Raw genomic sequence first — 15,287 nt, forward strand, 5'->3', positions numbered from 1 at the left:
AGCGTGCCATTTTTTTGTTTGTTTTAGTTATTTGTCTTCTCGTGATGGGAATGATATGGCAGAATGCAGAATGTTGGTCAACCAATGAGTTGCCTTCGATAAATGACGGCTCCGTAAAGAAGCGCAAAAATTCGGTCCGGTATGGTAATAAAAAGCGGAACAGTGAAAATAATAGGCATTTGCGGGAATCTTTGTCTTTTTTCCTTTTTTAAAAACAAACAAGAAAAAAAAAATCTCGTATCGTCTCCGCACCCGGATCTGTACATTATTGGCGCCATTACACAATTTGAATAATCTTTTCTTGGTTTTTTTTTGCGTTGCGATTTGGTTTCTCAATTTCAAACAAGTTTTTTTTCTTTCCTTAATTACAAGTCACCCCCCCAAAAAATTGACGCGCATTTTGACTTTTTGTGCCTTTTGTGTTCGCTTCTTTTTTTCTTTTTTTAAGTTTTCAGGTGTTAATTAAAAATTTCGGGCCGCAACTTTTCTTCTTCTCTTTTTGTTTTTGTTTTTCTTTTGACTTTCTTTGTGATGGCGACGGCTGGAACCCGGCACACGGTAATGGATTTCAACTAGAACCCAAACATCAGACGCAAAGTGACATAGAAAAAAGGAGGTCGGAGGAGGAATACGAGTGGGGGTAGGAGGAGTGGGGGCATTGCAAGGATTGTTCGAGTGTCTTATTTTGTGAGAAGGAGACGAGACGGACTCCATCCATCCATCCATCCGTCTCTCATAAACGTTTGTCTTATTCGTCTCGTCCTATCATCCTATCATCGAAGGGCACAGTGCGAGGAGAGTGGCGGTGTGGTGAAGGCGTGCCACGGAGGGACAGCAAGTCGGGATTCGGCCTGCGACCAAGGCGGTGACGGTGTCGACGAGCCACCGGCCGCCTCACACTGTGTCCCCTGCTGACGTCAGTCGCATCCGGCGTAGTGGTCGAACGAGCCCAGATATTCCAGCGCCGATCGGTAGCAGAACTGGTACTGATCCTGATTCGTCCTGATTGTATATTTCAAAAAAAGACTAAAGGAGATTCAAATTTCATCAATTTTGCGCCACGCCAGTGACGCAAAGTCACTTGATAGGTACCGTTAAAACAATTGTTTATATTATGATAATATAAACAATTGTTTAGTAGATAATATTATTATCTACTGTATATTGTTCAGTTACTCCAAAATGATTATTTTTCCGGTAAACATAATTGATTTTCAAATATTGTTCAGTAATTTTTAACATTTAAATTGATTTGTGAATGTTTAAGTCGACATTAAAACGGTTAAACATCACTCTACGCTATACTTTTCCGTTTTTTTGGGTTTTTTTCCCCCTCGAGTTCATCTTTTAACTCGTTTCGGTGCCTTTGTGGCTTTGTCTGAGATGAAATGCGACCCATATTCCCCCAGATTGATAGGGAATTTCATATTCATTACGATTAAAGATGAATAAATAATAAGATGGATATTACACTATTACACTCAAGTTGGGATATTTTTATTCGAAAATTTATTGAATATTCTGACGTTTTGAGACCAAAAGAATAATTATATATTTATTAGCAACGGTTTTTCTTCAGCCTTGTCTTGATGTTTGCCGGCCGGGAACTCGGTTTTTTAACGGGACTTTCTTCATCCTTGCGAGGTTTGTAAAATATTTTGGTTGTAAAGTAGAACGCCGAATGCCTCGTCCTGGAAGGAATTGCTGGAAGGGTAATCTCCGTTTTAGTTTCATATGATACTCATGAATGGCTTTGGCTGTTTCAACGTTAGAAATTAGTGTGGCTACCTGTTGCCAGGAAAGAAGAACACCCTCCCAATCAGTCAAAAGGAGTGGCAAGTCTGAATCCGTCTTTTGCTGTTTCGAGTATTTTGACATTTGCTGCCGTATCGGGTCTTGCGGCTTCTGCAACCAAATCTCCAGCAAATCAAATAATAAATTCTGAACGTCCATCTCGGAGTCAGCTCTCGTTTTCCCGGTTCTGATATGATTTTCGTCGCGTAAAGCTGGCCCAAAATTCTTGATCGTGCTCCTGTAGAGGGCCATCTGAATCCTAATGGTTTTAATGTACTGTGCTCGGGATAGCTCCGTTTCTTTTTGGAGAGACACTCCTCGGTTCATAAAGTCTGGTCTTGTGAAAGAGAATATGCACGTCGAGAGGTGTCTTATCACCAGAGATCAAGTCATCGTGAATGGCTTGTTCATTTGTATATCGAACGGAAAAATTAGTCATTTTATCCAAAATAAAAAATTATACACGTGTAGTTTTATTATTATTATTATTTTTTATTATCGCCATGATTTTCTTTTTACCGAACTTTTTACATTGCGTTGAGTTTCCCGGGAGTTTATTCCTATCCTTCCCGTTGTAACCACATGGAAACGGTTTGGAATTGATTGCTTACATTATTTTTTAAACATTTGAAATATTATACATCGACGTTACATATTTCTAAAATTGAATCCTATAAAATGTTAGAACATTTATCGAATTTCGAATTATTTATTACTTTCCTCGAATCTTAACAAAAAGAACAACATGGCAATGCTGATTTTAGCTCCAATTTGTCTTTCGGAAGGCGATGAGCGTGTGGCGCGTTTGAACTCTACACTCTACACGCTTCCGTCTGGCGGGATTGGCAGCAGCAGCAACATATGAGGAAATCCATCGCTTTTTGCGTCCGAGTCTTTGGCTGACGTTGAACAAATGACACTCTCTCCGAGTCTACGAGTCTGAGATGGCAATTGTTTCTGATTGCGGATGTGTATATTTTTGCTCTTCCTCAAAGCCCTGTTGTTCTGCTCAGCAGCCGTCCAGTCTAGCTGTATTTAATTAGTAAACATAAAGACCGCCGATGGCCTCATTGAAACTGTAATAATCTCTCCAGAAGATAGGCCTAGTGTCCTACTCCGTCCGGCATGAATTATTTCGTATCTTGGCTTCCGTATAAACGTCCCAACTTTCTACAGGCCCCCACTCTGAATCAAATATTCATGTGGATAGGAGCAAAGCGATTCGCTACAGAGCGCCGCCGACACTTTCTATGTGCGCCATAGAGATTTACGGAATGATACCTCTCGCATCATTTATTGATTCTATCTCTGGCCGTTGTTCTAATAGGCTATATCCCCACTGTGATATCGGTAATCCATACAGTTTACAGTATATTATTTGCGCAATCTTTCAAGAAATTGCTCTTGACTTTTTATTCCTGCTTTCAATCTTTTTATACATATAGGCTCGTTGAATATGCATATACCATTTCAAGGAAAGATCACTGGATAGATTTTTTAGTGCAATCAGAGACTACGAATGTAAAGACTGAAATCGGTCCCATAAGCCTGAGAGGAACAGCTTGGGCGATGCTTGAGTTTGCCGCTAGGGCGCAGGTCAATAGAGTTGGAGAATTTTTTAAGGTAATTTCCCCGTTTCCCTACTGATTACGTGCTTCACACACACGGGATTTGCGAATGTTCTATTAGGTTTAATTTTTTGAAAGTTGCACCATTATTATCCATTGCCCTTCACGATGCCACGTGAATTATTTCATAATTTTTGAAGTATTTGGGGGGAATGTCAACGATGCATAATGTCAACGATGCATCCTATCACTATGCATAATGTCAACATAAATCCATGCAACTATTATAAAATATAGATGGCCTTGCATGGACATTAACTAAATCCATCATCCTCTGATTTTATAGAAGCACCAAGCATGTCTTGACATTTCTTCCATTCTGCAACGGCTTTATGCCAATCTTTATTTTTGGGGCGCTACAATTTAAAAAAATATAGGTATTTAAAGCACTATTACCAACAAATTGAACTTCATTTTTTTTTGTTGCTGACGAAGACAAACTAAATAAAATCGCAATTAATAAATGAATACCTATGGATAGGTGGTTTAAAGCAATAAAATCGCTGTTCGGATTTTTTTTAGGATACTTTACATTTCCGCGAATATCAACGATGCATAATGTCAACGGTGCATCATATCGCTATGCATAATAAGTTAATAACGACATAAATCCATGCAACTATTATAACATAAAGATGCAAATGCATGGAAATTAACTAAATCTAACCTTATCATCTTGAGTGGTTTTCATGCCTTAATTATAAGCCACGTAGGGGAGACTGGAGTATACCGGGACACCAGGTCAAAAGGGACAGTAGGGGGAAAAATAGTAGATATTAATAAAATTAAGAAAAATTTTAGTATGTTATTTCAATACATATATTCTACTTTGGTATGAAATTTGGTTCAGTTTTGTCAATAACTGTATGAGTTATTGAGAAAACTCAAAAAACGTTTTTTTTAAAGTTATTTTTGTCTCCGCCATTTTATGTTTATAGAACCAAATAAACGCTAATGGCATGTAAATTTAATATGGAAATGAAGATAAATCATTTCTTGATCGTTAGGAACAAAATTAAGATTTTTAGATCAATTAGTTTAGACAGTATTAACTTTAAAAAAAAAGTGTCTAAACCGGGAAATCGGGACAGCTGTTTTTGACTATTTTGGGACAGTTACGGGCCAATCAGCGTACAGCATTTTAAAGAGGCTTGATTTCCTGACCTGGCAACGTAGGATATCCTACTGCTCAAAGGGTTTTTGTTTATATAAGAAAAAAGGTTCATTAACACAATAATCAAATTGAAACATTTATAAACTCAAAGAGTCTATGCAGTGGAACACTTTTTCAATTTTTTTTCAATTTTATTAATGAATTTTAAGGCGAAAACGGAGGACGTCCCTCACCACCCACTCCAGTGTCCTCACTTACCTCAAAAAAATAGGCTCCTCCTATAAATTTGAGTAAACTTTAAAGGTCTTTTATGGGGAAATGATTCATTATTAAATTATACAAAAAATATGGGGGGTACATTACAATAAGGAATACATACATTTTTTTTTTAAAGAAATTAAATGATTAGTTTGGGAGATATAGGGGGCAAACGAAAAAGTCCCGTCTTACTCCAGTCTCCCCTACTTCCTAAAGGCCATGCTGAGATCGGCAGACGGCGAAGCTAAGTTGAACGCGGTGAACAGAAGCAGCAGATCATCCACCAATCGCCATAGACGCGAGTCGAGAGGAGGACGGTATGATCACAGGAAACATCTTCACCCCTACCGCAGCGACAAAGTTCACGGCAACAAAAATCCTGGATTTCAACAACAAAACAAGTATGTCTCTCCTCCTCTTAAAATTATTTCACCAGTCGATAGAACGCCCACCCCAGTAGGGGGAAGGCTGGGTTCGTTTGCTTCAGCATCGCATCGGGTCTCAAGGGATCCGTGGGTGTTGAATATTGTCTCTTACGGCCTTCAAATTGATTTTATGTCTACACCTACGCAAAGGTCCCCCCTCCCAATAAAGTGACAGGCAATTTGCAACTAGAGATTATAGAATCCGAAATCAGCGCGCTTTTGGAGAAACGGGCGATTGAAGAAACACAAGAAATAGGGTTTATAAGTAGCATTTTTACAATCCCCAAAAAATCCGGAGGTTTTCGTCCTGTGATTAACCTTAAAGCGCTTAATAACTTTACAGTGTATAATCATTTCAAAATGGAAGGCTTGCCAACAGTGAAAAGCATTATACAAACGAAAGATTGGTTAGCAAAAATCGACCTCACAGATGCGTATTTAACAGTGCCGATGCACCAGTCCCACCACCGCTTTTTGCAATTCACATGGAAAGGGAAGATCTATAAGTTCACTTGTCTACCATTTGGGTTATCTTCCGCACCGCGAATATTTACCAAACTTTTAAAACCCGTACTGGCCTTTTTGAGGAAGAAAGGAATTAGGTTGGCGATTTTTCTTGATGACATCCTCATCATGAATTCGGATCGGGACGATTTAATCAGAGATGTCGAGATAGTCAAATCAACGCTAGAGGAAGTAGTGTTTATTATAAACGCTCAAAAATCAGAAACCAAGCCCGCCTAAAGTATAGAATATTTGGGGCTGATCGTAGACACTGTCCACTCCACTCTGGCTCTGACGTCAGGGGAAAAAGAGGCAGTTTTGCAAGCATGTAAAAGACTTCTGTCCAGCTGAGAGGTGGCTCTCTGGGATGAGGCCTCGTGATTGGGTAGCTTCAATTGGGCCACAGCGGCGGTCCCGTTTGCTCAAGCTAATCTTCGGAATATCCAGAATTTGTATATTTATCATTCAAATATAGCAGGAGGAAATTTAGGGGTAAAAACAACTCTAACGGAGGATGCCAGGACAGACCTGAACTAGTGGGTTCGACATTTAGATTAGGCATCCGGGAAATCTTTCTTAACCGTAGATCCAGACATAGTGCTTTTTTCGGACGCATCCATGACTGGCTGGGCGCGACTGACAATTTTTGTAGCACAGGGGGAAAATGGTCCAAGCAAGATACCGGGCACCATATCAATGAACTTGAATTATTGGCAGCTTTCTTGGCATTACAATATTTTGCAAGCGCTTCTCGGAATTGCTCCATAAGAATTAATATTGACAATACGACAGCAGTAGCTCACATCAATAAAAGCGGGGGCACAAGATCGCCTCATCTCTTAGAAATAGCGCTAAAAATCACCAAATGGAGCGAAGTGAGAAACATAAATCTAGAGGAAAAATATCTACCCGGTGCTCTTAATATCGTGGCACATATGGAATCCAAGAGATCGTTCTAGGACAGGGGGGACTGGCAGCTAAATTGTCTGATTTTTTCAAAAGATCTGGGAGCAGTGGCACCTGAAAATAGATCTATTTGCGTTGCAGTGGAACGCCCAGTTGCCGGAGTTTGTCTGCTGGCACCCCGATCCAGTGGCATGGATGATAGATGCCTTCTCACTGAATTGGAAGTGCATCAAGGGATATGCATTCCCACCATTCAATCTGATAGGGCACTGCATCCGGAAGATGCGCCAAGATCAGGCCCAGTTGACGCTAGTTTGCCCGTATTGGATTGGCCCAGCAAACCCTAGTTTCCGTTGCTCTTGGAGACGACAGGCGATGTACCGAGGATCCTTCCGTACCGCGAGGACCTGCTGTTGGATGCGAACGGGGAAGCCCACCCACTACTGATAACCAACGCTCTGTGCCTAATCGCATGGAGATTATCAGGAGTCGCTTCAGAAACGAGGGAATTCAGGACCAGGCTATCAACCTTATACTGGCCAGCAACCGACCAGCCACACACACTGGCTAAGAAGCCGCCTGGAACCAGTGGACAGATTGGTGCAATAGGAACGGTCACCATCCCCTGCATGGCTCTCTATTTAATGTAATTACCTTTTTTTCCGATTCATTTCAGAACGGGAAAACATACAGTACCATAAACGTCTATCGGTCCATGCTATCGGGTACTCTACCGTAGGTGAACGGGCAGGATTTAGGAAAGCATCCGACCGTTCTTAAACTTATGAAAGGAATCTTTAATTCCAACCCATCAAAGCCAAAGTACTCGGTCACATGGGATGTGGATCTAGTAATACATTTCTTTAAATCCGCCCCGCCCAACAAGGAATTGTCGCTGATCCAGCTATCACTTAAGACAGCTATGCTTTTGGCCTTGGTGACCATGTTTCGAGTCTCAGAACTGGCAGCGATCGACTCGGCGTCGCAAGTTTTTCAGATTGTGGTCTTCAGTTCAGTCTATTTAATCTTAGGAAGTCGCAAAGAGCCGCACCTCTTCTCTCTCGTTCTATAACCCGTCTACAAGACGCCAAAATATGCCCGGTTACAACGACGGAAGATTATTGGAAAGCGACACACGAGCGGATATCTATTTTTGTGCTCGGTCAAACCGTACAGTCAAGTGAAAGGGTCGATGATTGGTCATTGGATCAAAAAGATTTTAGATTTGGCGGGAGTAGACACGTCGATCTACTCGGATCATTCCACCCGAGGAGCCTCCACTTCGAAAGCGGCTAAGAAGGGCGTACCAACAGACTCAATTTTGAAAACGGCAAGTTGAGCATCCGAATCAACCTTCGTTAGATACTATAGGAGAGAGATTCCCCAGCAGGATGTGGGGACAACAATTCTATCCGAAAATTAATGTGGGTATAACTTATATACATTCGAATCGGCTTAAGTGCTTTGAAATCACCGCTAGAAGGCGAACGAATTTATGTAGTACAATCCCAATTGTCCATCGGCAGCGCTTCGCGCTGCCTCGAAAAATTTATTAATTCTGTATACGGCAATCGGTAAAGCCGAATAAAATGCCTGAAAAATGTGTCGAAATGGGGGTATTACGAAAATCGTGATATCTCGGACATCTTAAAATATTTCAAAAATCCCCTTGGATTCGGAAAGAGAATGAACGGGCTACATTTTCTTTTAATGAGTTTTTTATTTAAGGCCGAATATACGGCGAAAAGCGATGTAGACGGAGGGGGGATTTGGGTTTTCGTGATATTTTACGATTTTAAACCGTGATTATCTCATGAACGAAAAAAGATAAAAATCTGGACTCCGTTAGAATCGCCGTGCGATTGGAGTGGTGCGTGGCGAAGAGCCCTAGTTGAATAAAATTTCGAAAGTCTAAAACTCTCATCCGATAGCGAAAGAATGTGTATCGATTGAATATTTGAACAAACCAAGATTTTAACTATCGCCACTAGACGATAAACAAGCTCCCTTAGGGTTACTTGGGCGGGCCTAAATAGCTAGAGGTAGGGGAAGCCAAATCGTCTTTAAGAAAACGCCCATCCTTTTTGCTTACTTAAATATAGTAGGCTATTATCACAGTAAAATTAATCAAAAGTTGGATGGGCTGTTAATATTTCAATAGAAAGAGATACGATTTTGGTAGGGATACGATGATATGCCACGCTGTCATGTGTCACGGTGGTACAAAAACGCAACATTTTCTTCGGTCCCAACTCTACTGATACCATAAAAGGAGTGATGAACATCTTTCGGCAAAGTGTTTTTGATTCTAATAAGATGAACGAAACGTTTTATTGCCTTTACAAGAAAGGTTACTACACGAAAAAAGGTACAAGAATGGCAAAATGCTGTTAAGCCAACGGAAAAATATTGGGAAATCTCTCGGACTTATCATCATAAAAATGGTGGGATCTACTTCTTCATGAAATTCTACTTTGTCCAAGATTTCAATCTACTCGTTTTCCTTCCTATTGAATTCATCAATATTTAAATTGACTTTTACAGCGGAAGATGTAATGTTGGCGATTCTGCTTCCCTCGAACAGTTGAGTATGCTTATCTGAAATATTTAGGTAATATTGATATTTATTATGCACATTGTAGAAATTCGAAGATTGAAACATTGAAATGGTACTTAATCTACTATCCAAAATATAAACTTTGATGAATTACGATTGCGGATCAGTCTCAGTAGTATGATTAGAAGCTACTTCTTTCTGCTCTACATTAGGAACTGTGATAAGACAATGTCACTCGGCTATTTCCTGTTCTTGGAAATCTAAACTGCGTTTCTCTTCTTCAAACAATTCTTTTGTTAATTTGAGGTTATTACCTGGATAGAGTTAAAACAAAAGTTTGATGAAATGCACGATTTTACGCTCATAAAACTTCTAAATCATGTTATTCCTCAAATTGAGCACAACGTAAGTAACACAGTACATATTTCGCATAGCATATACTTCAGTAAAGGATGATCTTGGCCTGGGGTAATGAAAGTGTAAGTAAAGTGACCAAAGCGAAAGGTACAATGACTTTGTTGAAAATCTTACTTTTCTGTAGGGTAGGCTATTTTTAGAATGGAATCTTCGATGGTAAAATAAAACTTACGTCGCTAGCTGAATATAATTTATCCGGAACTCTTGTTGCATGACCTTGTCGGGACAGAAACCGAGGCAACCAAAAAGTTAGTTTTTAATGTCTTAAAGTAAGAGAACAATATGTAGAATATAAATATAATAGAAATAGAAGCGCACACATGTAATAGAATAAGCTGAAAATAGTTTGAACAAATACAAGGCAATGAAATTCTGATTGGATGTATGCATGAAGGTAAAGACTTCTGAATCCATCAAACGGAATCGGGAGTTAGACTTAGCTGATATCTTTGCAGATTTAACTTTGGATGATTTTTAACTCGTCCATTGGTTTTGCATATTCGATGTTAAAAAAAAAGTGTTATTTGTTTCAAGGAAATCACAATTACTAGAGAATTGAAATTGAAATGGATCCTGAAATCGTCTTTCAGTTTTTTAACGATTTTGAATTTCGAAGCCGGATGAATTTTGGCTTGAAATTCGACAATACAATCAAACTAAAGAAAGATTGCAAGTATAAAATTACAAAAAGGATGGTGTCGATCAAAACACTTCACTAAATTACTTTCAATTCCTTGGCAAACTTTTTGATCAAAACAGAAAATGAGGACGCAAAGATTTCTCCCGTGTTGTGTAAGAGAACGAAAAAAATCTGAATTATTCTCCATATCGTTCCCCATCAACGGTCCGAAGTAGCACACGCGAGCCAAAATACGGGACCTGAAGGGAGAGAAAGGTGCTTATAAAAAACTAAATACACAACCAACAAACGAAATTAAATAACTTTGCACTCGTTAAAAGCAAGCCAAAAGAACACAAGTTGATGTCGAGGAATTTTCGCTGTTTAGAACTTCCATTTTATATAAAACAGAAACGCATATATGCTTATAACAAACACAAAATTGACGTTTACTGTATTATTCTTTCGTCCAGCTCTTTGATTTCTAAAAGAGGCATATTGCTGTTCGTCTTCATTGAGGTAATTGGTACTTTTTGTTTTATCGTCGAGCTCATCAGTCGGTCAGTTTAAAGCTGAAACTCAAATAAAGTGAACTAAAAAACTTTTCCTGGTCTAAACGCACTAACGTCAATTTGACAACATAAAATAAATATGTCGTTCAGTGTCATGGAAAGACTTCGACGGAATTCAAACGCTACACTTCGACGGAATTCCAACGTTTCAATTTTTAAAAGCATAAAGTGAGGTAGTAAAAATTATTCTCAGAAAAAAATACTGTAGGTGTTCCAATGTTATTTTATGTGGCAGTTCAATCTACTTCAATAAAATAATTTTGCAATGATATGGTCACTTCTACCATATCCTTTTCGCTGCATCCAATTTCGGATAAAAACCTAATAATTGCTTTCGTTAAAGAAGTCGAATTTCTTTAGCATTTCCCATAATTTCTTTGCTTGCCTATTCTGGAAAGCTCGGATGAGTTCTATTTAAATGTTTCTTCATGGTATTTCTTTACTTCCGAATCGATTCACGAAAACGTATATGCGCATTCACGTGCAAACGCACTTTCCCATTTCATTTTTGTGAACTAAATTTGTTTGACACTACTGAAAACAGATATGTTGTCTGCTAAAAATTAATTCTCAGCCACAGAGTTATGAATTCTTTATCAATAGCTATGGTATTTTTTCCGAACATATATTTCATTCAAATTGTTAATGTTTTTCTATTTTTTTAGGTTATTTCTCGTACTTTTTCTTTCATGTTTTGAAAATTCTATTCAAGAGATAAGGTGAAGGAAATAACAAAAGCGGCAGGTGAATAAAGGTCTTATTTGAGATATGTGGCGGCCATGGCATATGGCTAGAAGAGGAGCAATTATATTTCAAACTTGAATACTGACCCAAATAAAATCAATAACAAAGCGTTTTCAGCAAGAAGAGAAAATGGCAGATTTCAGAAAGTTAACTCGTTGAACAACAAAAAAAGAAACTACTCCACCGTTTATTTGTTATTTTAAGTTGCTTTTTTCCAGTAAGCTTCTTAAGCTCTTGTTTAGCGACTCCAGAAGTATTTATGTTTTGGAAAAATTTCATGAATTTTTTCTTAGTTTGCATAGGCAGGACTTGCTTACATAAAAAATTTTGTGAAAGATAAAGTTCATGACATGAGCGACAGTTAGACATTATATATACGTTTCTGTTTGCTAGTGGCGGACGGCAACAACAAACATTCCCTGATATGAGAAGGTCAATCATCAACTAAACTCAACATTTTGTAGTAAATCCTGCTCAAGAGAGGAAAAGCTGAGAGAAAAAAATCTTTATGTTATAACAACTGCGCAATGACTGAATGATAATAAACTGTCAGATTATTTCAAGAGTTGGTTATCAAACATTTACGCAACAAAAAATCCCTATAAAGTGCAATACGTCGTGTATTTTAACATAGAATAATCTCGGATCTTTTAGAACAATGTTCCGATTATCAACAGCAGCGTTTTTCATAAATTTCACTTTTTTACTTTTGGTTTGTCCCGCTTTTTTGAACGCCGTCACCTTAGAAGAACTGCACAAACAATTTCTACAATTGAAAGAAAATTTTGTAAGATTATTTTTCGTTAAGAAAAGATATAAGACTTCTCTTACTCTCTGCCATACGGTCTTGAGATTTAAAAATTTACGGAAAAGGTTAAATTTTGTTTATTTAAAAAAGGAATTCATGGGGATTCAAAATGATGTACTCGAAAATGAAAATGTGAAACTTGCAGTAAAAGTATCTCGTCTAGAGACACAAAAAGGAAACGATGTAAGTGAATATTTGATTTCTCTACTTTTAGTTAGAGTGCATTTCTGTATCCTATTTTTGCATTTCACAAGGAAAAAATCGTTGAAGACTTGTTTGCAAAAATTACTCGACTAGAGGGAGAAATAAAACGGAAAGAATTCTTTTCAACTTTCGAGCATAAAAATCATCTTCTGGGCCCAGCTTTCAACATATCCTCCACAACTGAACTAAAGGCTATTCCAACTTCTTGTGCGGATTTGCGGAGTATGGGACACATCTGGAGTGGAATATATTCCGTAATGGGATCTTCAATGGTAGAGAATGTTTATTGTGACTTTACGAAGTTGCCATCTGAAGCCGGTAACAGAAGGTTTTCGAATTACTCGTGTTAAGATTTCATGAATGCTAATGATTTTAAATTAATGAATTTAAGGTTTCCAGCAATGGATTGGATTTGTTGATGTAAAATCCGTACCCAATTATTTCTATGGTCAGTTAAATGGTGATTTTACAACACCAGATACCCCTATTCCCTTTCGAAAGATATTTTTGAATGTCGGAGGAGGCATGAATGAAACCACGGGAATATTTACCGCACCCGTCAACGGCAAATATTTTTTTTCTTTATCAGGAATTGTGCAAATAGTTGGAAGTCCAAATTCCCCTGATCCAACAACCCCAAGACCTAAAGATTTTATATTGTATATGTTTAAGAATGGGGTTATTATTGGGTCAAGCTATACGGACGAGTCAAATCTATCAACACAATTTGAAAATTATTCCTTGCAATCCACTCTGGATTTGATCACAGGGGACCAAATTTGGCTTGAAATTGCAAACTCATCAAGTATTGGGTACGTTTATATGTATAGTGGCTGTCACTTTACTGTTTTTCTGATGGAACAAACGGAAATTTTTCAGTTACTTGTTTTGTAAATAAGTAAATGATTGAAAGTTTGATAGAAAAATAAAAAAGGGGAGAGCGGGATAATTGTGGACAAATTTTTGTTTTTGTCCATAATTCATAAATTTTGTGCAATACAATAAAAAAGAATTGCAAACTTATAGCTGATGGTGCCAGCAATGTTCTGTTTTATTTTTTTAAATTGTCCACGTATCGAATTTATTGAGTTATAGAATTTAGAAAAGCACGACAAATTTTAGAAAATTATAAAAACCGGTGGTTTTTAATAATAACTTGTAATATAAAAATAAAAAAAACGAATTCATTTTCGGTATTAAAAACTTCTTGAATAACAAATAAACATTTCGTTGCATGACATGAAATAAAGTAAACAAAACAGCAGCGCACCAAGCGGGTGTGTTCAACACTAATACCGAACGCTTAAGAAAATATGAAAATTAGGGTGTATGATTTCGATGATAACTTTTAAATAAACGTTCCTTCTGGAAAAAAATCAAATGATTGTGGTAGAAAGATCATGAGCTATCAAATGAACCCAATAGGTGATTTTTATGTGCATAGATGTAATGCAAATAATCTTTTAAAAAAATCATTTTCCCACAAGCGCTGTGTTAAAACGGAAACACTTTTTCGCGCGGAAAAAATGGGTTTTACGTTTGATTTTTATTTTCAATCTAAATTTCTTCATAAGTGCACAAAAATTGGTGCACTTAGAGAATGAAAGATGAAGTAATTTCGTATTTTAAAAATCTTTTATTTCCAACAGACAGCATAATTAAACGGGTTTTAAAAATTTCAAATCATGATTTTAAAAACATGTTCCCATGAAAATTTTTCACGAGGGTTTTAAACAGAATTATGTTGTAAGTATATAAACAGTGCTCAACTACTAATAATTAGTTGGTGATCAAACTGCTAATTTGACTATACTATACATCATTTTAGTTGAATTGGACTTTTTTGGGTTTTTTAAAGTAAGTTTGGCGTTAAGTCGAACTTACTTTGTCATTACTGACATATAAAGAATCAAATTACGCCTTTTCCCCACACGCAACGTTATTTTTTTCGAATAGATCTAGCTTTAATGGAAAAAACCAAGAACGCCGGAAATCAACTGTTATTTGTGAATGTTAAACAAGAATAGACAACTAGACAAGATGCCAAGATGGGATATGTATTTGAAACTAGTGAGCCGAAGGGTGTCTGGGTTTTTAAGGGAGTGGAACGTGGGGCCAATCGGTGTTTTCTAGATCCTGTGAAAAAACGAAAGATGTTCAATTTCTATCATTAAGCATTTTATTCTGCCCGGCACGCTTATTTTATCAGATTTCTTGATGACCAATGGCAAGTTAAAGAAAGGAAAGTTTAAAAATTTAATTGCAATTATCTATATTTTACTTCATCTACCCCATCTATCCCGATACAAAGATTCAGTTACCAGCGTGCATACCAATACAGTAGAAGGTATGTGGGTTCACGTAAAAGGGGATTTTATGGGAGGACGATCAAAACGACCCATTTTACGGTTATCAGGCTACTTTTATGCTAAAATGGAAGCTGGCTGGTGAGCCTGATAAAACGTTCGTCGATTTTATTAAGATGGCTCACCGGTCACGACTGTGTCGAAGTTGGAAACCCGGAAGGCGACCACCACCTCCATATTCCAGAGACCTACCCTGAACTTGATGATTCATCAGGCTGTGAACCAGATGACGACATCGATTACTTCCGGGAGTTGCTGATGCAGTGTGTAAGTGGAGAAGAAGATAACTTCACTTTCTTGAATACCTTCTCTTCAGCCGAACGCCACAAGATCCATGACATCTGTGATCAAAATCTTTCACAAGAGCTCCG

At 37.8% G+C, this 15,287-nt stretch overlaps 1 protein-coding gene across 1 annotated transcript; it reads left to right on the forward strand.

The window, feature by feature from the left end:
• Positions 1-12,166: 12,166 nt before the first annotated feature.
• On the forward strand, positions 12,167-13,573 carry LOC124321281. The gene is made up of 4 exons (XM_046784200.1): positions 12,167-12,325; positions 12,437-12,529; positions 12,601-12,868; positions 12,942-13,573. The coding sequence occupies exons 1-4, from the start codon at positions 12,197-12,199 to the stop codon at positions 13,442-13,444; spliced, it is 993 nt and encodes a 330-aa protein (XP_046640156.1). The 5' UTR covers positions 12,167-12,196; the 3' UTR covers positions 13,445-13,573.
• Positions 13,574-15,287: the final 1,714 nt, after the last annotated feature.

Source organism: Daphnia pulicaria, chromosome 1, assembly GCF_021234035.1.
Source record: "Daphnia pulicaria isolate SC F1-1A chromosome 1, SC_F0-13Bv2, whole genome shotgun sequence".
In the NCBI taxonomy this organism is placed as follows: domain Eukaryota; kingdom Metazoa; phylum Arthropoda; class Branchiopoda; order Diplostraca; family Daphniidae; genus Daphnia; species Daphnia pulicaria.